Source organism: Eptatretus burgeri, chromosome 4, assembly GCF_056783735.1.
Source record: "Eptatretus burgeri isolate ZD-2024b chromosome 4, Ebu_testis_v1, whole genome shotgun sequence".
NCBI lineage: Eukaryota > Metazoa > Chordata > Myxini > Myxiniformes > Myxinidae > Eptatretus > Eptatretus burgeri.
Genome location: NC_140964.1, coordinates 123,825,043 through 123,851,308, shown reverse-complemented (window position 1 = coordinate 123,851,308; position 26,266 = coordinate 123,825,043). Strand labels below are relative to the sequence as shown.

Here is a 26,266-nt window from a genome sequence, read left to right as displayed (position 1 = left end):
GGCTGTGGAAATTCGCAGACCACCATAAAGGACCTTAGATCAGTTATGACGATAAGTAATTGTGTAGTTAGATTTCCCCACCGTTGTTTTAAGGGAATTTCCGCGTTCACCGGGCTGCGATCCTTTGAGTTAGCCGTTTTTCTTTTCTGTATCATTATTTTGGACCAATCATACCCCAACAACCAAATCGCCACCACCAACATCATTCCCAAACAACTACAACTCAAACACCACCACCTTCGCCTCTTTACCTCCACAACTCCACCCCGCAAACATCGCTTCACCGCCATTCTCAAATGACGCCCGCCAACAACCAAACTCCCACCACCTCCGCCTTTCTACCACACGTCGTGCCATGGGCTGTGAATGCGTTCCTTTTGCCTCAAAAAGCGGATCAGGAATGCCTCATGCCCCCTTTTCATCCGCCCAATGGCTGAGCATCGGGTGGTGTAGCCCCGCCTCCGAACCCGCTGTCATCCAGAAATTTGCATAGACGCCCCTCCCCCGGGCTATTTAAGCGCGAGCACGGTGCAGCTCGCGGCATAGCAGTCAAGTGGGTGCGGCGGAGTGTCAACAGAAAAGTCAAGTCTGGAGGGTCTGGAGAGTGCAGAAGAGTGGCAGTCTGGAGGGTCTGGAGAGCGCGGAAAAGTGGGAGCGGAGAAGTGGCAGCAGCAGTGTCGGCGGGGCAGTCAAGTCCGCAGTGTCGGCGGTGCAGTCGAGTCGGGAGACGGAGCTCGAAGCCGACGGGAAAGGCAGACGGGGAGCGCCGGAGAGAGCTCGCCGGCCACGTCAGGGGCACGAAGCCAGGCGCAGCTACGCTGACATCGCGGCTTGCCCACCATCGCGCCACGAGGGCGCGGGAAAGACCCTTCGGTCTCGTGGACCTGGCCGCTCATCTAGGTTCCACGCACATTAGGCCCACGGGCCCAGTCTGACTCCCTTGTCTATGAGGGGGTCTTTTCTTGCTTTTTCTTTGAATGCATGTTGTGGCACCGTGTCTTGTAAAGTTGAAACTGTTTAAGTGCATGTAAATAAACATTGCTTTATTCGGTTGTAACTCTTGCTTGTAAATTGCATTCCTCCTGTTTGGCTGTGAATACGTGCTTGCCTTGTCTGAGTGCGTAATAAATGTGCTTGTCGAACTGTTCCCCGTTTCGTTGCGTCCTTTCCTTTGTTTGGAAGTTCCATCTTGCATCACGGAAGGAATTGGTAGAGGGGTGTAAGCACCCGGTAAATAATCACGTCTGTCGGGGCCGGCGATAACACTGCTCGGTTATGACTGAAGCACGGAACGGACCGCTTAAGCTGTTTGTGTCCTAGGCCGGCCAGCGGCGAGGTACGATCGCCCGGTTAACTACTCGCGCAGGTACTTAAGTAGGTCGAGTTTGGCGAACAACCCTATCCTGCGCGGGTGGCCGATTGGCATGATTGTGGTGGGGTCGAAAGACCCACCCGTGACGAGCTCCTGGCGATAGTTCCAAGGAGGGTCACGACTGAATTGTCCGTTCCGGTGGGCAACGCGGTCGCGATTGGAGTTACGTGGCCGATCGCACGCTGGGCGGACCAGAATTCGTAACAATATATATATATATATATATATATATATATATATATATATATATATATATATATATATATATATATATATATATATATTTTCTAAGTGGATATATAAATATATATATATTTATATATATGTATATATATATATATATATATATATATATATATATATATATATATACATAATATGTATATATGTGAATATAAATATTTTTTATAAGTGCATATGTATATATATATATATATATATATATATATATATATATATATATATATATATATATATATATATATATATACATATATATAGAAATATATGTATGTATGTAAATATTTTTATATAAGTGGATATATATATATATATATATATATATATATATATATATATATATATATATATATATATGTATCTATAATGGACTCCGATAATGGACCTTCCACCCACTTGTGTCCATATTTGTCTGTTCCAGGGCCAACATGCGCTGATGTTGCCAACCCTTGCCAGCCGAGCCCTTGCCATAACGTATCACGCTGCCTCCGACAGACTAATGGTGGATTTCGTTGTGAGTGTCCATTTGGTCGAGAAGGGACTTACTGCGAAAGAGGTTTGTGAAATATAATTTAAACTTTGGGGGTCTCTCACTCATAAAGTAAGTGTAATTGATTCCCTCTGGCTGGGCTGGCAGGATGGCATGGAGGGATGCACACTCATCTCTCAGCTGTGTAGCCTGGGTTCACATCCTGACTTAGAGATAAACTGTCATCCTGATGTTTCACAGGTAGAGTGATTCATCAATGTGTGTACCGTCCCATGGATGGATGTTAAACGTATTGCATGAGCAGCACAGCCCCACCCCCAGCCGATGATGCTACCCCACAGTCTTGTGTTGCATTCAAAAGAAAAAGATTCCTTCTGGTTGATAGAATAAAAATTTTACTCAGAGGATGGTTCAGCACGTATGGGAAGTTTCACCAGACAATATTCTCTGCATCAACCTTACAAGGATTTACTAGGAACTCCAATGCAGGAGGCCATTTGGCCCATCAAGCCTGCACTATGCTGCCAATATTTTACTATTCACCACCCCCTCCCCATTCCCACTATTTCCAGATACCAATCAAACTCCATGTTAAAACTATCCACTAAGTCTACTCTCACTTGCCATATGAACAACCACAAGTTGGCAATACCAGCACAAGCTTTGATGGGCTGAGTAGGCTCCTCTTGCATTGAAGTTCCTTGAAAGTGAACGTATGTTATTACCCTTGCAGATAGACCAAACCATACAGACACCACTCTCTGAGTGAAAGACCCAAAATTTTGAGGGACTCATCGGGAAGATATATTTGATTAAAATATTTCCTGGAAAGTGAGCCATTTGTCTTTTTATCTCTCCAATTCCTCAGAAATGGCGGATGTTTCTGACACCGTCTTCATCCCAGCCTTCAATGGTCTCACCTCGTATATTGAAACCCGGAGCCTTAAACAGTTGGCCCACAATGCTAAGTGAGTCAGTGTTTGTAATATTGCAAATTTTGGGTTCTGAACTCCACTTAGATTTATGATGACTTGAACATGGTAGGTAAAATCCAAGGGCATTTCCATCCATTAATTTCCTTTGACATGTTCACTCATTTTCTTTTTGGGTCTTCATTTTTTTTTCAGTTGTGTTTCTGATGCCCTTGTTGTTCTTGACAAGCATTGAAGTAGAAATATTCTTCCTCATAATTCATATTTAAATGTTTACTTTTACTTATTTCATTGCACTTTTCACTCCCTTCATCTTCCTCTTTCTTTGTGTGTGTGATTTGTAAATGATCTCGAAGTGAAATAGCTCCTGTTCATCACAGTTACTTTCTACTGTTCCTAAAATACATAAAAGCTGTTTTTGCAAATTTATCGGCGCTTGTATCATTGCTGTTGATATATCTCAATATATCCTAGAAATTCATGGACTTCCCTCGAAAGCAACAACACACCATTTTGACATTTCTTACCATGAATGGCTTGGACAGTTTTGAAAGATCGATCTGCTTAGAATCCGAGACGACCTTCAGTTGGATGTTGAGACGACTTAAAATGATTTGTTTTATATCCTTGTTTCTCATGAATGTGCATGCAGAAACCACCTCACGATTGAAGTTGTGTTCTTCTCACGGCGACCAAATGGCCTTATATTTTACAACGGACAGAAGTCGAGTGGTCGAGGGGACTTCATTTCTCTAGCCTTGGCTTTTGGGTACCTTGAATTTCGCTACAATCTCGGAAAGGGCACTGCTGTGCTACGGTAAGCAGAAAAGAACAGCGACACCTTTCATGGATATCAGATTACAATGTGTTTCGTATACTGGTGGCAAAATTTCCAAAGCATTGATTACATATGGATATTCGGTTGTATATGCACCATGGATAACTTCAAAATGAGCTTGAAAAGATCCTTGCTTTGGTAAATTGGATCAAAGCAAGGTTAGGATAGAAGTTATAATGCAAAAAAAACCTTTCTTTTGTTAAATAGAACAAATTAAGATTACGAAGTAAATCATGGCATGGTGTTTGAATGTGATGGTAGTTGAGCTTTGGGGTGGTCTTGTTTTTAGCGTTGTAGAATAAGTGGAGCCAACATAGCATTATATTTCCTAACTCATTTAGCTTCTTCGCCGACCTTTCACTCAGCCATACATTTCACTTTGGAATAGCTTCCCAATCTTCATGACATTTTCAAAAAACCCATCTTCGAAAAGTACTTGTCATTCTGTGTTTTGTGCTGAAGGTCATTCAGATACATGAAATAGAAACAAGAAAGACCTGTACATGAACGTGAGAGGAGAATGATGGCAGTTGTAATAACTGGATGGCTTGCAGAATTTTATATATATATATATATATATATATATATATATATATATATATATATATATATATATATATATATATATATATATATATATATATACACACACACACACACACACACACACACACACACACACACATACTAATAGAGTATGCTTACACATTGTGTAATTTGTGTAAGCATACGAACTGTGCTTCCCAATTGTCTCAGGCAGCTCACCTGCATTTGATTTTTCATTCATTTATTTTCATTCCTTTGTTTATATTTTCCATTATGGGTGCTTTCTGTTGGTTCTGTGATGGGGTTTTCTTCCTGGTGTCTTGGCTTCGATGTCCATCTGCACACAAAATTACCCTGCTTTTCCATTGTCTCGCGTCGCTCACCTGCGTATTTTTTCATTCATTTATCTTCATGTATTTATATGTTCGTTTACGGATGATGTCCGATGATTGTGAGATTTTTTTCCTGGTGTATCGGCTTTGATGTCCATCGACACGCAAAATTTCAGCTTTCTCCATCACCCGGAAGGGAGCAATCTTTAATGTCAATCAGTGATTAGAAATATATATGTACATATATATATATATATATATATATATATATATATATATATATATATATATATATATATATATATATATATACATACACATTCATGCATGCATCATCACACCATTTGAAAGCCTTTATCCTTGAGCAGGGATCAGCTTTTTGCGGGCTCCAATCATGGTACCCTTTCTTGTGGCAATATTTTTACCACCGGATGCCCTTGGTGACACCAACCCTATCGTCGCCTTCGACCCTGCAGGGATAATTACCAGTATACTGGTGCTTATTTCGCCGACCTTCAGAAGGATAACAGGCTGAGTCAACCCCCCTGATGCTAACTCAGTGGCCAGCGGGGCTCGAACTCAGGACCCCGAGGATCCCAAGCCACCGCCTTAACCACTAAGTCACACCAGGCTCATATACATATATATATATATATATATATATATATATATATATATATATATATATATATGTATATGTATATATATGTATATGTATATGTATGTATATGTATATGTATATATATATATATGTATATATATATATATATATATATATATATATATATATATATGTATATATATATATATGTATATGTATATATATATATATGTATATGTATATATATATATGTATATATATATATATATGTATATGTATATATATATATATATATGTATATGTATATATATATATGTATATGTATATATATATGTATATGTATATATATATATATATATATATATATATATATATATATATATATATATATATATATATATATATATATATATATACATACATATATATACATACATACATACATATGTAAATGAGGTCCCGCGATGAGTGATGTAAGCGACATTTTTTAATGATATGATGATGATAGGCTCGGATGATAGGGGAAGGGTTAAAATAGTGCTATATGGCATTAACTCCAAAATGGCCTACGTGTCCCTTACATCACTCATCCTTGTGGCGCCTCATATGTATATGTGTGTATATATATATATATATATATATATATATATATATATATATATATATATATATATATATATATATATATATATATATATATATATATGTGTGTGTGTGTGTGTGTGTGTGTGTGTGTGTGTGTGTGTGTGTGTGTGTGTGTGTGTGTCTCCTCCATAACTCCAAATCTATAAAAACCGAACAGCTTGAAACTTTGCATGCAAACTAAAAACTCCAAGGAAGTGCAAGAGTGAAAATTGGGTGTTTGGGTTAATTAAAACACCCCTTTTGAAGATAATTAACGGCCTTATTTAATTATATGCTTCATCAGGTGATCCTTGGCCACCTCGTTGTCTGGGGTCTTACGGCGTTTCCTGGGTAACCTTACTGGGGTCTGAAGCCACAACGTTTTTTGGCCTGTTCAACCTTACCTTGACTTGGAACAGGCCGCAACAATTTCTCAATGATAAAGTTTTTTTTCACTTTCCTCACTTATATCGAATGCCTGTTCATCATAGCAATGAATCGTTGTATACATCGCTTTTGTAAGTTCAATACGTTTTCAAATTAGGAGCTTGAAGCGATTTCATGCATTATATGATACGAATTTCCACGATCTACTCTCACAAACTAAAGTATATCATCGAAATATTGTTTAGTTTTTTGGGATTGGATATCGTCAGACTAAATAAGAGTGAGTCTGTTGTGAAATCTGATAATTTATAGAAATCATCAGTCTTATAACGAAGCCGACACACGTATTTACTTCAAGCAAGCAAGGCTATGTTCCTCCTCCACATATACACAAGAAAATGTGTATTTTCCAAAGCATTCAACTTATCTTTTTCTGCTGTTTTGAGAATTATATTGAGTAAACAAAAAAATTAGGAACGTAACAAAATTAACCAGCTTCATTTAGCTATATGATTTCATGCATTCACTGCTCGACTTCACACCCTGTCCCCCAGAGGAACTGCCTATCCACAGTGTCTGCCAGATCTGTCTATATTTTCGGAGGTTCTGTGAGGTGCTCCATGGAGGAAAAAAAAGCAAATCTTGTGAAAAACGGACATTTCACAAAAAAGTTATAACGTTTGCGCAGACCCCGTAGCGAGTGATGTATCACACGCCACATGCACAGATGAGCAGGCAAAATGGCGGATTTTTTGCAATGTTTATGTCACAAATTGTCTTTGCAGTTTATGCGGGGAAGATTCGCTCTTTGATCTGGAACCTTTTGGATGACCGGGCTTCTTGGTATCCATATTGTAGGTGCACATGTACCGTGAAGCTCCTAAGGTACTTTGGTCAGTCTTAAAATAGAGAGAGAACAGGGAATATTGTGTCATGAAAGTTTCAAGCAGCTGTAAACATTCTATTGTCCGAATACAGGTGAAAAGGGCTTTGTGAAAGATTTGTTCAAACCCTTGTGGAAAGAAACATCAGTTCATGGATCCACTAAACGATTTTCCAAGTTCAGAAATGAACTCTGTATCGTCGAAAACATATTTAGACATATCGGAAGTCTATGGGCAAAGCATCACCGACCGTGTACCTCAAAATGGCTGATTTTTGGCCGCCATATTGGTTTTCCGCCATATTGGTTTTCTGTAACACATTATTGTGAACAGAAATGAATTCAGCACCCTTGAAAACCCCACAAAAGACTCATTACAAGCCATATCTGCGCACAATTTACGGCCCACATACTGAAATTGAAAATCTTTGGCCGCCATATTGAAAAAAATGGCCGCCGGCGGAGATTTTTAGAAGGAAAATTCTGAAACTTGTGAAGTGGTATTTTTGCTTATAATTGACTCCAATGACGGGTAGCCAACTTGGATATTTCGAAAAAGTTGTTTTTTTGAAACACCCTAATCCACACTTTGATTGACCTGGCTGTGTGGCATGGAGCATTGTCCTGCTGGAAAAACCAATCCTCAGAGTTGGGGAACATTGTCAGAGCAGAAGGAAGCAAGTGTTCTTCCAGGACAACCTTGTTCGTGGCTTGATTCATGAGTCCTTCACAAAGACAAATCTGCCCGATTCCAGCCTTGCTGAAGCACCCCCAGATCATCACCGATCCTCCACCAAATTTCACAGTGGGTGTGAGACACTGTGGCTTGTCAGCCTCTCCAGGTCTCCGTCTAACCATTAGATGACCAGGTGTTTGGCAAAGCTGAAAATTGGACTCATCAGAGAAGCTGACCTTACTCCAGTCCTAACCCTAACCCTAACAGCTTGGTCTTTTGCAAACCTCAGCCTGGCTCTTCTTTACTTCTCATTGATGAAGGGGTTTTTCTAGGTTTGCACGACTTCAGCCCTGCCCCGAGGAGCCTGTTTCGAACCGTCCTCACCGTACACTTCACCCCAACTGCCATTTGCCATTCTTTTTGTGGGTTACTTGATGTCATCCTACGGTTGTTAAGTGACATTCGAATGAGTTGGTGGTCATCCCGGTCAGTTGAAAGTTGTTTTCGCCCTCTGCCAGTCTGTAGCTTTGTTGTCCCCAATGTCTGCTGCTTGACCTTGTTCTTATGAACCGCCGTCTTTCAAATTTTAAGAATGGAACCAACGTGACGCTCACTGTATGTATCCCTCTGCCAATAAAGCCAGAATTTAACCCTTCTTTTCCTCATTAAAAACGTTTCTTTTCAACTCTTTTGGCATGGTCAATAGTTATTTTTTTGATTCCAATTACTTTTGAGGTACTACTAGTGCTGTTTCTGCCATCCAGCTGGTCCTATTGCAAAAGGATAGTGATGACCACAGCAGTGGTTTTCATACTTTTCCTTGTTAAATAAGATTCGGTTCAGGTGATCACCTGATCAGTACCTCACTAAGTAGAATGAGGTGTGCCTGTATTGGAATTCAACAGACACTGGAATGGAATGACTGCCATACATGTGGAGATGCTGATTTAAAATTTTTTTGGAATGGTCTCTTATTTTTTTTTCCAGAGCTGTATATATATATATATATATATATATATATATATATATATATATATATATATATATATATATATATATATATATATATATATATATATATATATATATATATATATATATATATATGGATATATCATCAACCGAGAATTAACAGGGTCTATCTGACATTTCATTCAAATTTCGAAGAAGTCCATGTTGAAGGGCAACAGAAGAAACTAAGTAAGATTATTTTATGTAACCTTTATATGTACCTGTTATGTAGCACACGATATGAAAATAAAATGTTATGAGATAGCGGCAATTCCACTTTGAATTTTTGATTTCATTTTTCTCAAACTTTAAAAATGTGTAGTTGGACCCTGTTAATTCTCGTCGACGATAAATATATATATATATATATATATATGTATATTATTGTGGACCCGGGGTTAGGGGAGAAAACCACGATGGGTGAACTACCTTGGGTTCCCACCAGACTCTCCAGAATCGCAGGCCATCACACACGAATAACTTTATGACACAGCGGGTCTCTTATCGACCGTGAACACCAATAACTCATCTACCTGACTTAGGATCATCCATCTGATGAATTCTGTTTACCTGAAGGTCACGTGATCTATTTACTTGAGGACACACCTTCGGTACACACTTGCTAAAACCGGATCACCTGACCAGATCAGATGCAGCCAAGCGGAACTGCCAAACACGTACCGGCTTGGAAACTGATCATTGGGGGATAACGTCCTGAATAAACGAGGGTGCGAACTATACTGGACGAATGACAAAAAAAACACTAAAACGAGCTGGGAACATTTCTATACAAAGCATTTATTTACATTGGTGAAGAAAAGTATGTGGCACATAAAATGGGGTTTATTTTTATGTACAGCAGGGAATTTGTGTGGTGCGACAAAAGACAAGCAATCTTACAAAAGCAGACACAGAACAGAGTTATCCCATTATAATCTCCTACAATCTTAATTTATGCTTGGACAGGCACCATCACACACACACAAACCCGAGGAAGATTAGATAGCCAGAGCGAAATAAAGCAGGTGAGGATAAACGACCTATCAATACCTGGCACGGTCGGCAGCTATCAATACCTGGCACAGTCGGCAGACCAACGCAACCCAGAATGCTTAGGGAGACGTTGATGGGAGGAATACTGGTTGTGTCTAAGGTGTGGGAGTGAGAGGTGTGGTATCGTGCAATGTGGGGGTTGCGGTGTCGTGCCAGAGGAAAATGGAATTGTGAGTCAGAAATGATGCTCTTTGTGTGTCCAAAGAAGACGGAATAGAGGGGTGGTTAGAGAGAAAGGAGAATCGATATGTGAGGAGAAAGATCCCTTTCCTGGCTGTGTAAAAGTCTGTACTTGTAACGTGTACCTCCGTGAGACACTCTGCCTGAGTGTTCCCACCTCGTGATATGGCACGTTATCTCCTGCTGAATTACATTGATGGGGCTCGTGGCAACGTGTGCTCCGCACTGGTCTGTCTGGTTGCACGGGGGTGGTGGAACATTGACAGCATGGCAGGCAGTCTCGACAGTCACCCCGGATCAGGCTTTCAAGAAGAAGCACACCCTGGCAATTGCACACCAATTGTGAGACAGGGAATGAAGCGAATAGGCGAGAGGCGAGCGAAGAGCCAGCCAAGAGCCAAGCAGAGAGTGAAGAGAGAGCAAAGAGGACTAAAGGTTCCACACTCCCCCTTTTATAAGCCCCGGGCGAAGGGTGGGGTGATGACCGGATAGCAACCCGCCCCACCCAAATCATGCTCCTCTATTGGGCCACAGCAGGCCGAACTGCCCTGCCAGGCTCTGGGACTGGAAACCGTCTCAGTTGCGCACCCGCTTTGGCACGGGTCGGAGCTTCTGACTCAACATAGGGCATGCTCCCTGAGCCAGCACCCCGGCCCTGAACGTGCTCCGAGTGCAGTCTGATTGTCGAATAGCAACAGACTTTCCCCACCACCACGGGCCCCCCAGGCCCTGAAATAACTCCCGGATCGCCTTTCTTGCAACCCCTCCTCATTTCCCCTGATCTTGCCATGGTCTGGCGACTGGATGAGGGTTGCATCAATCCTGCATTCTCATACAGGACCTCCCCGGTAAGATGATGTCGAGCTATTAATATCTGTTGCTTGGTTAAGCATTGCGCAGTGCCGAGGACAATCCCAGTCATATGGTGTTCCTCAAAATAGAGTGGCGAATTGTAACGATGCAGAGGTATGAGGAGGTGCGGTAATATTTTTCCCATGTGCGGGAAGCATTTGTGGCTGAAGTGGTAAGTGAGGTGTGAAGTAACATGAGGTGCCGGTTGGGAATTGGCACATAGATTTGAACGAAATAATGGCACGTGATGCGCTGGTGGTATAGTGTGTAGTGTGTAGATGTGGTGGATCCAAGCCACGGGAGGCATCGTGGTGTGCATCTTATCAATTGCCCAGTGAATGGCGTGTGTGCTTGCATGCTTGTTTTGTACGATGGCTAAATGGAAAGGGTTGGAGTAGGAATCAGAATTTGAATTAGAGATTGGTACTAAACCTAACGATGAGACCCACGCAACGCACTTCATCCCGTTTACCCACTAGACATGAGGGGAGGTCTAACTACACAAAGACTCATGAAATAACTGCCTGGGGATCACTGTATGTTGGGTGTCATTGCCTTAGAGGCATGAGATTTTGCAGAACCACAACTTTTTATATATATATATATATATATATATATATATATATATATATATATATATATATATATATATATATATATATATATATATATATATATATATATACACATACATACCTATTGTACATACTTTATTTAGCGATAGCAGTGTTCCAGGAATCTATTTTGTACGTGATATTGTCTTCCCTTGCCATCACGTTTTCTTTGCTTCATGTCTTTTTGCTCACCTATACTGCATTATATGATATGGTTTTATTCAACCTGGTTTGTTTTATTCTGGGATGAAAACTGGTTCAATTAATCTTATTCAAATTGCTTTATTGTTTGCACTAAACTGCCACAAACAATTGTCAATTCTCAAAATGTAACCTATGTTTGAGTGCGGGGATACATCGTCTTTCTCCGATGCTTGCAATATGTCAAAAAACTTCACCTGGCCTGCACACCCAGATGTTCCTTATTAATGGGGTTGTTAATACAGCTGTTAAGGCTCATGAAAGAGCAAAAGAACAGAGGGTAAATTGTCAAAAAAGTGCGGTGGAAGTGGGAAATAGAAGAACAGGAATGCACAGATGTACCGCAGCATGTGGAGGAGAGTTTACAGGTGAAATGGGGACAGGGTTTCAGTGGGTGTATAAAAAGCTCATTGGTAAAAATGGAAGAGAGGAAAATATTGGACAATTTTGAAACGCAAGGCATTGGTAAGTGCAAGAGATGGTGGACTGCACATCAGACTGATCTGCCTGATCAACCACCAGACATGGCACTTTGGCGGTTCTCTGAAAACGATCAGACAGAGAGACAATTTCAAGATAACATGAACTTAGGAGCGATGGGGAGCTAAAGAAAAGCAGGAAAGGTTGGAGGGGAAGCTGGATACGATCAATCAGAGAGTAAGAGTCATTTGGGGAGTGGGAATCTCAACAGATTCCTTTGTAGTGATTTAGTGATTTAACTTCTATAAAGGTATAAATCATTAAACTAATGCAACTCCTGTAAATGTAAACATCCAAACTGGAGTGGAGCTGGTTGAGATATCGAGTGATGGTGCAAATGTGGTCCACATCTGTATTTTCAATTCAAAAGGTCTTCAAAGAGTTTTTTCTGTTGCTTAAAATAGTGAAAATGACAATGATACATTCACAGGTGATTAACTTACACAATTTAAAGCCTTATATTTGTTGTCAATAATTTAGGGCACATATAGCAATTGATTCTTTCAAAAGTCCAGATTACCAACACAGAGTAAGTACAAAACATATTGAGCAACTACCTTGAGTTGATAATTGCTTTTAGTCATTCTTTACCTTTACTACTCATTGCAGATCTCCCAAGATGGTGTCACTGAATGAATGGCACACGGTAGTAGTTTCCAGAACAGGTCGCAAGGGTTTCATGAGGATCGACGGTGGAGCAGAAATCCTTGGAGACAGCCCGGTAACACCTGTCCATCACATAGCTCTGTTATCATCAATAAGTGCGTCACAATTGCAATAGAATGACTGCATCACATCGAAGGTTACCATGAGTTTGAGCAAGAGTAACTGGGATTAGAATATGCTAAATAACTTGACCTTGACTTTCGATTATGCAAACATTTATCTCGTGAAATGTGGACTGTTTATCCTTAAGGGAGAAAGCTACTGCAGCCACAATTTCCCTGCATGGATTGTCCTCTTATTATCATGAGCAAATCACCAGGAATTGCCTCTTACACACCACCAATATGTGGATAAATGCATATTATAGGTTAATACAACGAAATACAAGGAGGTTCAACACAGGAGGAGGCCATTAGAACCATTAAGCCTGCACAAGCATGCCAAAATCTTAGTCCTACACAAACAATGCTACTTGTAGTTAAAGTACTTATCCAACTCAATTTTGAAATAATCCACTGATTTAATGCCACTACCCTTGCAGGGAAACCATTCCATGCATTCACTACTCTATGAGTGAAAAGAACAAAGAAGGTTAGATGAACAGAGATGCTACCAAGAGCAGCTTTATTGGGGCTCATCAATTTTGAGCTTGTGTAACAAATAACCACTCCAAAATGATGAGTCCAAAAGGGGGAAAAGAAAGGTATCTTTACATGACTCCACAAGAACATTACCTTTGCCCGACTGCCTCACCAACTTGGTGAGGCAGTAACGTGGAGGTAATGTTTCATGCCATGATGCATTTATCGGGTCAGAAGGGCTTTGTTTTAGTTTATTATTACGCCCGACCACAAACCCACCACCTGGTTGGAGGTGGTCATGTTCCCACCCACCTCTGCGGTAAAGCAGAGGTCATGTTCTCGTGCGGCAGACGGACATTACTGCTCACAGATCACGCAGCTTAATATGAGACATGAACTGTGCTTTACTGCTTTACCAAGCCAGGAGGAATAACACCACACATACAGTGGTCTGCAAAAGTATTCATCTCCCCTCCCCCTCCAAAGTTTTCATATTTTGATGCCACCTCAACTTATTTCATGACGCTTTCAAATCAAGCTTAATATATTGTCTTCACAAACTACTCCAAAGTGATTTAAAGCTAAAAAAAAGAATGCAGATAAACTTTGAATAAGACAGATAACAGAGAAAATCAGATGATTCTCAGTTGCATCAGTATTCAAACCCTTTGCTTAATTCACCCTAAATCACTTCAAGAGCAAATTACTTGTTTGAAAGGATACAAAATAAGTGTAATAGGTTTCACCTGTATGTACTCAGTGGCTTAACTTAAAAATTAAGACGATTTCAGTCACATCATACTACCCAGACTCTACCCAGATCGGATCGCCCAAAGGAAACTGGTTCAGAATGTCACTCTAAATCGAACAATGACTTTGAAAGATCTGCAAGGCTCCATGTCTGAAATGGGGGTCAGTGTTCATCAATCAACAATATCCCGTTCCCTTCACAAAGCTGGCCTGTATAAATAGGTGGTAAGAAAGAAGTTGTAACTGAAAAAGACTCATTTAAAAGCTCAAATTGAGTTTGCAAAAAAAGCATGTTAATGACACTGTCGTCATGTGGAGAAACGTTTTGTGGTCAGACAAAACAAAAATTGAACTTTTTAATCTAAATTGAAAGCGTCAAGTCTGGCGCAAGCCTAACACTGCACATTACCCAGTCAACAACATTCCCACTGTCAAGCATGGTGGTGGTAGCATCATGTTATGGGGCAGCTTTTCATCAACAGGGAGCCACAAGCTTGAGAAGATGGAAGGGACAATGGATGGCGCAAAGTTCAGGAGAATCCTTGATGAAAACCTCCTTGAGTCAGCCATGAATCTGAATCCTGGTTGGGAATTCACATTTCAGCAGCATCATGATTTGAAGCACAAAGATAAAGCCACACTGGAGTGGCTAAATGAGAAGAAAATAAACGTCCTTGAGTCGCCCAGTCAAAGTCCTGACTTGAACCCAATTGAACATTTCTGACGAGACTTGAAGATTGCAGTCCATCGACGATCTCCATCAAACTTGGCAGAACGAGAGCAATTTTCACGTGAATGATGGGTAAAGATTTCACCGTCTCGCTGTGCAAAGTCTGCTGATAGAGACCGGCCCAAAGACTCAGTATATTCATTGCTGTAAAAGTTGCTTCCACCCAGTACTGATCTAAGGGGCTGAATACTTTTACAACCAGTGAATTCTGATTTGTACATATTTTTTGCAGGTATTCCTGACATGTAACCTCGTTCAACTGTAACAGTGTTTGGTTTGATCTCTTCTGTTATGAACAAAAAAGTTAATTTGGAAAAAATTATTTCTGCATAATTCATCTAAATGTGCCATTATTGGTAGGGGGTGAATACTTTTGCGGGTCACTGGAGATACACACAGGTATATATCACACTCAGTGGAGCCAGTACGTTGTATATCTTTCAATTTGTTGTATGAACATTAACGAACTATCCTTTCTTCATTTCAACATGCCTTTCCTTCCCTCCTTGCTGTTCAAATGATGCATATTGACCAGAAATCTCGAAAGGTAATCAAATTTTCTTCATCCTCCTTGTGTTGATTAAACATGAGGAACATTCAAAGTCTTCTTGGAAGAGGGTATTCATCGCGGGCACCCGAGGGCCATAGTTTATTTCCCCCCTCATTATAAACTTCGACTTTCACTTGTTGTATTCCATTTGTTTCATTAAGTTGATATTGTTTGTTGTTTCATTGTATAATCCAGAAATTTGTCACGTCGTACATATTTGGATCGTCTTACTATTATTGAGCACTGAGGTGTCATAAAATATTATCCAAAGAAGGTGCCAGCTCCAAAGAAATCCACCGACGAATACATGGTCGCTGTGTATCGTGAAGATGTGTCATCATATTCTCCACTAGCCACATGGGCAGCTGACTTTAACTGTGGATGGGAGTCCCTCAATGATGATCTGAAGCCAAGACTTACAGCTGAAGTGACCCACCAAGAAGCAGTTATCCAGCTGTGTAGGTATTAATCATGGAGGATCATCATGTTTAAGTCACGTCAGAACTTGGAATTTGTCAAGGCAACATTTTTCACCATCGGGTCGAACATTTCAGCATAGCTGCTGTTTCAGCAAGATGAGCCTCAAAAAACCTTCGCACTTGGGAATCAAAGCAATGGCTTGCATCGTGTTCTGACTTCTCAAACTGTTCAACGCAGGTCCTGCTGACTTTATCGCTCATGTTGTAAGTGGTAACCGATGACAAAATGTGGCTTCAGCATTGGAATCCTGAAACCAACCATACGATGTATAATTCAAGAAGTGTCTTTGTTTGTTTGTTTGTGTGTTTGTTTGTTTGTTTGACTTGAGTGCACTCCTGACCGAGGGAAATGCACTCTTGAACTGTTGGACGGAACGAGTTAAAAACATGTGGTTGCACTCTGTTTCAAAAGCATTGGTTTACCCAAGGCAACTCATAAATGTTTCAGTGGTGAAGATTCAATGCTGAAGAGGTAGCTATTCTGCCTCGAAGTGGTGACGGTAGTGTTGTCATGGTCATTGTTGTTGGCGTTTTTGTTGTTTTAGCCTTAGCGTGCCATGATTGCGAAGCCAATGGACTTAAGTTAGGTATCCGGTAACATCAGCCGGTCACTCCCAGAAAGCTTTTGTCGAGGTAAAGTCGAAGGATCTATATCCCCGGCTTGAAGAAGGAGAGCCTGGTAGGCTGGCGTGTCTGCAGGTCTACTTTGTGAAAAGATGAGTGAATTTCTCTGTGAGCGCAGCTTTGTGCCATCGCCTGGGCTGCCCAATCTCGAAAGGACATTGAAAAGAGTTGGGAATTGTTTTTCTTCTTGGGGAGTGCCAACACAAGGGGTTCTCAATCGTACATCTGCTCTATTTGAAGAATGGTACCACCACTTGTCTGCGATCCTGAGCAGCATATCAGGGTGTGGTAGGTTAGAGAAGGAATGTTATTGTCAAATTTTAAGCTCGATTACAAAAGTCACTCTGCTTTGGAAGTGACTTGGTCATCTGGTTTCCCATGGCTACTCACAAAACTGGCCCTGAAAGAAGATCGACACCACTGGGTGTCGATCTATTTTCCAATATAAATCATACAAGTATGTTACATTACCTTTATCGTTCAATCCCACATGTGAGTAAACCCACATCGTGTTATCTTTATCGTTCAAGCAGAGTTCCACTTGAAAATAAAATGTGGGAACTGTTAACTGATGTATTTTGAATGATGGCATGGTAACTGATGTGTTTTGGATAGAACAGGCTGGCCAACAGTGTCCATCTATCAAAATATCAGGGCAGCTACAGGAGGGAATACATGGACCCATTGGAAAGATCTAATCTCTCAGTATTTGTATCTTAATATTTTTAGGTTGATTGTGTTTTAGATTCCTTGTGACTTTACTTGGAAGCATATCTCAACTGTAAAAGTTTATAATTTTAAAAACCTGGACTTACGAGTCGGTAAAGCCGACATTTTGGCGAGAAACCACTCGCCTTGGTCATAGTAAATGTTAAAGTGAAGAAGAAGCTTGGGCATTGCCACGTGACCTTGGCCGTTGGTAAGGTGAGTTGGTCTGCAGACCAATACGGGCATCATGTGACGATTGCAGATGGCGTGAAAGATGTTATAGCTTTGTCCCGTGTACAGGACAGATGAAATCGCAAACCGCCATTTTTGTTGAGAGATGGTGATTCAACTCTTTCTCGAATGGATTTCTTTACACCTCGAACAAACCACTTTTTATCTCGGTCTAAGATGACCACTTGACTGTCATCAAAGCTGTGACCATGCAGGTTCAGGTGCGTATACACAGCAGAGTTCAAAGCCTCTTCATAAGCTGGACGAGGATGTTGGTTCATACTGGCCTTCAGTGTTGGCCAAGTTTCTCCGATGGAGGTCTCACTGCATGATGGATCTCCACATCTGATGTCATACACCAAGTCGTATTTTCTATCCTTCTGGGTCTTGCCCTTAACATGAACTAACTGGCTGCGAATAATTCTGCAGGGTTTTCATGATGTAACAATGCCAAACTTGGAGAACGATCTTCTGACTTTCTCAGATAGCCCACAGCCACATAAGAATGGTCACTCATGTCATATTTTCTTAAGCTGTGTCCTGTTGTTGTCCACCATACGTGATGTTGTTTTTGCGACTTCCTGTTTTTAAAAAAAAGACCATCCAGAGTAACCACGCTTAGTAAGAGCGCTCCTCATATTCTCCTTCTCGCATAGTATCCCCTCCTGTGTGGTCGGAATAGCATCTGCACGACGGAAAAGCGTGCAAATGACAGATCATTTGTGGATCAGTGGGTCGTGTGAATCAAACTGCAAATCATGGTTGGTATGTTTGCGTTTCCTGTATACCTCAAAATCCAAGTGGCCATCACTGTTCATGTGAACCTTGCAATCAAGAAAGGCTAACTGGTCATTGTTGTATGGTTCCTGTCTGAACTGTATCCTCTTCCAGGTTTGGCATTGTTACATCACACAAACCCTGCAGAAATCTGTGCAGCCAATTAGCTCATGTTAAGGACAAGATCCAGAAGGACAGGCAATGTGACTTGGTATATGGCATCAGATGTGGAGAAGACCCATCATGCACTGAGACCTACACGGGAGAAACTCGGCAAGCCCTTCAGGCCCGTGTGAACCAACATCGTCGTTCAGCTTATGAAGAAGCTTTGAACTCTGCTGTGTAGACGCACCTGAACCTGCATGGTCACAGCTTTGATGACAGTCAAGTGGTCATCTTAGATGGAGAAAAAAGTGGTTTGCTCGAGGTGTAAAGAAACCCATTTGGGAAAGAGTTGAATCACCATCTCTTTACAAAAATGGTGGCTTGCGATTTCATCTGTCCTGTACCTGGGACAAAGCAATAACATTTCATTCACATCGTCACATGATACCTGGAATGGTCTGCAAACCAACTCACCTTACCAACAGCCGAGGCCACGTGATGATGCTCAAACTTCTTCTTCACTTTAACATCTGCCACGACTAAGGTGAGTGGTTTCTCGCCAAAATATCAGCTTTTTAAAAAAAACCCAAAACTAGTAAATCCAGCTTTTTCCAATTATAAACTTTTACTGTTTCAATTCAACTGGATGAATAATAACAACCTGCATCGATTTAAGATTCAACTGTAATTCCAATTATCGTTGATTGTGTTGATTTACTAACCATGATTAAACAATAGATTTGAGATTTGAAAAGCATCTCCGAGATGAATATTGCAATAAATATTGAACCTATCAATGGGTTCCACAATAGGAACCTCAAAGGTGGACGTGTTCTATGGCCTCCATGTTGTCCCCAGGCAAACCACATGAGCCTGGACCTGAGAGAGTCACTCTACCTGGGAGGCGTGCCAGACTATAGTAAGATAGCCAGTGCAGCTGCAGTGACCGATGGCCTTGATGGAGCAATCCAGAAGGTTAGTGATGAAGATGAAAACCAGGTTGATTAAACTAATCCTCTTTATATTATATTACAAAATTCTAAGCACTGCAGTTTACTTCTGCTGTTGAAAATTAACTCTGGCTTAAAAGTACTTTCTTCGATAAAATGGTCGAAGTCACAGTAAATGTGTCCACTACAATCCTTTTATTATACCAACCCACCCAGCTCTCAGTGGATGCCACAGAGGTGAAGTTTCATGGCAGCGGTGTTCGTGATGCAGGAGACATTCACCCATTTATTCACCATGTCTGCATTAGACGGGGTAACCCATGCAAGAACAGTGGCACATGTCGGCCCCGCATGGCTTACTTCACATGTGACTGCCGTCCTGGCTTCCATGGCAGGATGTGCGAGACAGGTATCTGATTTGGAGCTTCCTCCATCTCATGCAACACTCTTTTTCTCTCACCAAGTTCCATTCGATTTGTTATTGCCATTTCTACCTCTCTTTCTATCCTTGCTAAGGCTATAAGTTGTGCCTTGAAATTCTTGATTTTTTTTTTTTGGTTTTATTTGCAAAGTCTAGGCTCGTGGAAGAGTGAGAACAGAACAAACAGAACGAACACAGTGGAAAGCTGGGAAGCAACAAAAGCAGTGCAGAGGAACAAAATGGAGGTACACTTGGAGCAAGAATGGGTATGGAGAAGAATGAGAGAAAGGATAAGAGGAGGACGACATGGTGGTGAAGCTGAATACAATCTCAAACAACGCAAGAAAGAGAAGGGAAAATTGGAGATGAAGGTGGGTGTGAATGGATAGGATAGGTACGAGGTGTACAAGGAGTGACGGTTTGGGTACGTGACGTTTGGAAGCAAACACAGTCGAGGCATTCAGTCTTCTCACGATCAGAGTGGGCGATACTGCCATTTGAAGTGAGGGTAGGAATGGATGGGGAGCATACATCAGAAACAGACTTGATAAGGTACCACCAGGTCTTTGAGGAAGGAGACAGATTTGAGAAATCAGCCTTGAGGTTGGCCAGATGTTATTTTCTGGCTCTCCAGAGAGTGGACACACACTTCTTGTTGGCTTTGTGAAATGATCTTCGGTTGCCTTCAGTTGGATTTTCCTTCCATGAAGAGAAAGCAAGTTGTTTGAAGGCAACTACCTTACCGTAAGATTCAGTGTACATGCCAGGGGCCAGAGTGTGGGAATGGAGATAACAACCAATGGGTATGATAACTACAAATTAAGAGGAAGAAGAACCACTCCTTTCACATCTTCAGACACATAGGGCTGCCAAGGCAGTTTTTCCTTGGTATAGGGGGCACAATCCTAGACGGGTTGCCACTCTGACGCAGGATACTCGAATGCCTCATTCTTCCCATTAAGCTGGTACTCATTTTGCCGACCACAGAAGGATAACAGGCTGATAACAGGCTGAGCACAACAGTGGCTCAAACTCAGGACTCCAAAATCATAAGCCAACAGCAGGCTTAACTGTCAATGAGATGGGATCAATATGTGCAGGAAACAGAAAAATGACGATCTTTGTGGAAGAAAAAGATGATCTTCATCTTTCATAAGATCTTCATCTTTCATAAGATCTTCATCTTTCATAAGATCTTCATCTTTGAAGTTGTAGCAATTCATAAATCAAATATTTTCATTTAGCCCCTCTCTGACTCCAAACTGATGTTGCTGAGTGTTGGATACTTAAAGTGCATTCAACTGCCAAAATACTGACCTTTATGGCCCTTTATTTCATTTTGGCTAAACTTCAGCGGAAACACTGACAAACCATTTCTCAGCTTTAGGTCCCAGTAATCCTCTCGGTGTATTTGTCATCAATCAAATTTGCATGCTTTAAGAGCATGTTTCATTGTAGTTGTCAACAACTACTATGTTTGTCAGTAAATGTCGTGTTTTCCTTTTGTCGTGCAGGTATGGAACCTCATGTGGCCCTCATGTGTGTATTTCATCAGTTGTTTCAGAGTGTGTTAGATATAAATTGGCTTCCTTTTGCATTTTTATTCATCAACTTGCTTTGTTTTGGTGATCTATCTATTATGTATACACCAATGTTGATGGGGGAGAGGAAAGTTTAAGCTGAAAGATATCAATTATTGAGAAAAAATGGAAGAGGAAAGAGGATAAGGACAAGTTGGGGGGGGGGGAGGAAAGAGAATAGGAAGGAAGTTTGTAGAAGATAGAGAAATAGGGATATAAATATATAACAATGTATAAGAAAACCAAATAATTAGAGTCCATTTGGCTCATCATTGCTGTGCCATTTTTACAACTTTACTGATTTTTCTATGTATTCAATGCATTCTTAATATTAACATAATCTAACTTACATAACCAATGAATGTCAGTTTGTGAACCTGGTGCCCTCCCTTGTTTGTCCTCTCTCTGAGTCAAAGAATGGCATACTTTGAGATAGCTAATCAAACGGAAGAGCAAATTCTGCTTTGGAGTCATCAGAAGGAACCCTGATAAGTAAAGAGCAAATATGGAGTCATCATGAGGAACCTGCATAGGATTTGTGTTTCAGCTGCAACTCTACCCTCAAACCCATCCAAGTGCAACCAAGCGAGCCTTACAGAAAAACAAATTCTGGAAGAATTCACTTCTCCCGAGACAGATCTATAAAGAAAGAGAAATAGAGTAAAAAAAAAAAAATCAAGAATTAGAAATGTGAAAAAGTAGAAATAAGTATGAAAGGAGCAAAGAACAAAGCTGTCGAGAGGAACCCAGATAGATAGATTTCAGCAGTTACTCCCCAAGCTCAAACACAGCAACAGGTACAAGCTACCAGAGGTCCATCAGCAGGGAAGCACAGTCTTTGATGACCGATTCTCAGGCCACTAAACCCTGGTCACACTGGCCAGAGGGATCCAAAACCCCGAAAAGGGTCCCGGGCCAATAATGCCGTGTTACCTTCTCGTGAGGCATCTGAGCCACCCCAGCGTTGTGCATTGGTACTGAAGGCCATATCTGATTTGAGCCAAGTGGGACTTTGGCCGTGCACACACTCAGAGGAGAGCGCGCTAATTGCTGAGCCAATTGTCCATCTTATGGATGACGTTATCACCACAGTTCACACACAATGACCAGGAGACTAAGTGAATCAACCAGGGTGTGTGTATGTAAAATGAAACATGCCAAACAATAATCAAATTTCACCCCTTGGCCCATACCGAAATGCGACCCTCAAACGAGCAAAGCAGATGATGGGTAGATTCTTAATTATCATATGTCCTTAGGGCCCAATCAATCACAGGGCAAGAGATGTACATAGGGAATTGACAGGAAAGGGAGCGAGTTGGTCAGGCAAACCCAGAGGTAGAGCCATGCAGGAGTCTGGTGGTAGTTCAACTCCACTGCAGGGCAATTGTTCTGGGGCCAAAGAGAGGGAGAGGGTGGGAGAGAGAGAGAGAGAGAGAGAGAGAGAGAGAGAGAGAGAGAGAGAGAGAGAGAGAGAGAGAGAGAGAGAGGAGAGAGAGAGAGAGGAGAGAGAGAGAGAGGAGAGAGAGAGAGAGGAGAGAGAGAGAGAGAGAGAGAGAGAGAGAGAGAGAGAGAGAGAGAGAGAGAGAGAGAGAGAGAGAGAGAGAGAGAGAGAGAGAGAGAGAGAGAGAGAGAGAGAGAGAGAGAGAGAGAGAGAGAGAGAGAGAGAGAGAGAGAGAGAGAGAGAGAGAGAGAGAGAGAGAGAGAGAGAGAGAGAGAGAGAGAGAGAGAGAGAGAGAGAGAGAGAGAGAGAGAGAGAGAGAGAGAGAGATATAGATAGATAGATAGATATATATGCAGCTCGTCTGTGTGGTATGCCTCAGCCAGTTTGCAGTTCATCTTCTCTGCAGGGCAAGTTCCGTGATCAGAGAGAGAAGTGAAGCTCAGCCTGACTTCTCTCCTCAGATCATTAATGTCTCCTTTTTATCACTTCTTGTTCATGCCCTCTTCTCTCGCTTCCATTGGTGGTGATCAGACATGTGGGCTGGATTATTTGGGTGTAACGACAGGAGCACGAGCTCATATCATTTGCTCCACGAGTTATAACGGTGAAACCACGAGCCGTCTGCAGTAAATCAGACGCCTTCAAACGGCACCCATTTCACTCCCATTCATCTCATGCTGCAAGGTGCGTGATCGCTTTAAAAGAGAACATTTAAACAGATAACAGAGGAAAGAACAGAAAACATAGGTTCACAAGGATGATAAGTCCAGATACAGACAATGGGAGGGTAGGCAGCATCTTAATAAACGTTGTAGCGATACATATCTAACATCACAATTAATAACGTTACGCTTATTCCAAACCATTCATTAAGGAAATAACTGGATGATACCAAACATTTGTTAACCCCTAGGAGTCATTCCCCCAACAATACATTTGGTGTAATTGCTTATTGGTATCACTTACAAGGCCTCACCCCCAATACCCCCCTTCACCTCATGATTTTTCACGAGATCTGATGAAAATGTGCTGAAAATATTTGGTACAAGATTGATGTAAATCTTTCATTTTCAATAATGATGGCAAAGAACATGAAGACCAATACAGTAATCACACAAATTTAATAATAACACCAATAAAAAATTTCTCAGCACAATTCACATAGCATTGTTTGAAGAAAACTGCAAGATTGACAATTATTACCCCACTCCCTCCCCCCCCCCCCACACGCACAAGTATTTTAAGGCCATTTTTCCCTGCTAGCGCAGGGGTTAGCCTTACGGGCCCCATGACAATCATGGTTCCCTTTTTGAGGCAATGTGTTGATGGCCGGATGACAATTATTACCACGCTCATGAATTTGTCCTTAAGTGTATTTTCAATTGTTGTTAAGAAAACAAAACGTTTTAAAAGAAAGGCTGTTTTAACCATGATACCATAACAGCACATGCAATGTGCAAGCATACAATTATCTTGCATTTTTTTTTTTTTTGTTATTATCAGTTGCAAACAATGCCAGCAAATGTCGTGATATTTGAAATGCAGCTTGTATTTTACTTTTCAACCACCTTGTTCTTGTTTTTAAAGATAGAAAGATTTTTCCGTCTTGATATCAAGGCTTATCGTAGGCTTTCAGGTTCTATGGCTGGAATGGATGAAGTGGTGAAACAAAGTCAGGACCATGAATAATGTTGTGTTGCTCTCTAAATGATAGGTGCACTACCCAGTGAAATATATGGGGTGTTTCAAGAATTATGTAAGTGACACATAAAAGTCCAAGAAACTCCTGGAAAGTTTTTGTTTGAGATCGAGGATCATGGAATAGCTGAATCACTGAGAAGTGATATTGACAGGGACAGTCAGCATATAAGAGAGGATGGAGAAAAGGGGAACGAACGAACGAACGAACACACGGGCAGCATAAATATGGATAGACAGATAGGACAGGGGAAGTTGTGTGGGCTGAGTAGACAAGAAACATGTAAGCAGACAGGAAAAATTGACAAACAGGGTAAATTTGGAAAGCGCGGGTTGTTGGGAGAGGAGAGTCAGTGCGAAGAGGAAAGATTGACAGTCGTAATAGGGGATAACATGAGGTGGCAATGGCTCAACACTTTAAAGGATAAGAGATAATATGGGTTGGTCAGACTCTGGGATTTATAAATATCCGATTTATGAATCTGTTTTTTCCTTACGTTGAAGTAACTATTCATTAAATTTCTCGTATTATAGATTTTTATTGTTAACAATCTTATATTATGGTTTATTGAGAGTGCTAACATGAAAATTATATTCTTCTTATCATCTCCATGAACATAACAAAATGATGAAAAATTTATTTCACGCTTTTTTCATAATTTGTGTTGCATTTGGAAAAATTTTTTTTTCCAATCAGCATGTTTTTTTGCACTCACCGAGGAAGCATAGGATGTTGTTCTAATATTCCACAAGAGTTTATAACAAAAATTATTTGAAAGTGTCCCTCAAATAATTCCGTTGATTTTGAAGGAAAAAGGGCGGGGAGGAGGGGGCAAATTCACAATTAGATTCTATCAAGGTACTACTGTATATTGTGTATAAATTTGGTTATTTGAATAAGATTTTCCTTTTCATAAAGGACTATTTGCATTGAACACAATGGGTCAGAACTGGGATATAACCCAGTCAATGATAGGTTAATTGTCAGTGAGGTTGAAAGGACATCCAGTGAACACCACCATCATTGGGACATATGCTTCAACTTCTGCGGCAGATGAAGAAAATGTTAATGATATTTATGGAAGGTTGAAGGAACTGAAAGAACAGGTGCCCAAAGGACATGTTTTACTGATTATGGGAGACTGGAATTCAAAAATTGGAGAAGCAGGAGCACCAGGGATTGTCGAAAAGCATGGACCTGGTATCCAAAATGATCCAGGGCAGCGAATGCTGGAAATGTGTGGACAATGAGCTTGTAATTGAAAACACATGGTTCAAACAACCCAAGCATAGACTGTATCCATGTAATTCACCCGATGGGAAACATAGAAATCAGATTGATTCCATTACAATCAACAGAAGATGGAGAAGTGTAGGCAATCTGCCAATACTCTGCCAAGCGCAGACTGTGGGACAGATCATATCATGAACTCTTTGTGCCAAAAATATGACTCAAACTGAGAAAGGTGAAAAATTAATCAAAAACTCCAACCAGGTTTGACGTTGAAAACGTATCTAAACTAATATGCAACTCGAGAGTTCATAAAACATGTTCCTCCATGCAGTATTATTATTTCTTATGCAGTCTGTGGCTGCTTGTTGCATCATTGCTGGGAGCGCAGCTATGCCACTGATGCAGTGCCCCTCTTTGTCCAGTAAG

The 26,266-nt window shown here is 41.0% G+C and overlaps 1 protein-coding gene and 1 long non-coding RNA gene across 9 annotated transcripts in view; one reads left to right on the top strand and one right to left on the bottom strand.

Moving 5' to 3' along the window:
• LOC147029030 (uncharacterized) overlaps positions 1-26,266 on the bottom strand; it is an 81,797-nt gene that overhangs the window by 15,445 nt on the left and 40,086 nt on the right. For 2 of the 3 annotated variants that reach the window (XR_015056770.1, XR_015056771.1), the window contains exons 4-5: positions 12,904-13,040; positions 4,638-4,755 (exon numbers count right to left, since the gene is read on the bottom strand). This is a non-coding gene — a long non-coding RNA (uncharacterized LOC147029030). The remainder of the gene's footprint in view (positions 1-4,637; positions 4,756-12,903; positions 13,041-26,266) is intronic. The other variant, XR_015056769.1, reaches the window with a different exon arrangement.
• The window catches only part of AGRN (agrin), a 155,669-nt gene that overhangs the window by 111,540 nt on the left and 17,863 nt on the right, over positions 1-26,266 (top strand). For 3 of the 6 annotated variants that reach the window (XM_085876127.1, XM_085876125.1, XM_085876128.1), the window contains exons 28-34: positions 2,034-2,168; positions 2,971-3,070; positions 3,687-3,851; positions 12,922-13,033; positions 15,575-15,586; positions 19,372-19,488; positions 19,680-19,872. In XM_085876127.1, coding sequence (XP_085732253.1) covers positions 2,034-2,168; positions 2,971-3,070; positions 3,687-3,851; positions 12,922-13,033; positions 15,575-15,586; positions 19,372-19,488; positions 19,680-19,872 — 834 coding nt within the window. Of the gene's footprint in view, positions 1-2,033; positions 2,169-2,970; positions 3,071-3,686; positions 3,852-12,921; positions 13,034-15,574; positions 15,587-19,371; positions 19,489-19,679; positions 19,873-26,266 lie in introns of those variants that run through there. The other 3 variants (XM_085876130.1, XM_085876126.1, XR_015056767.1) reach the window with 2 other exon arrangements.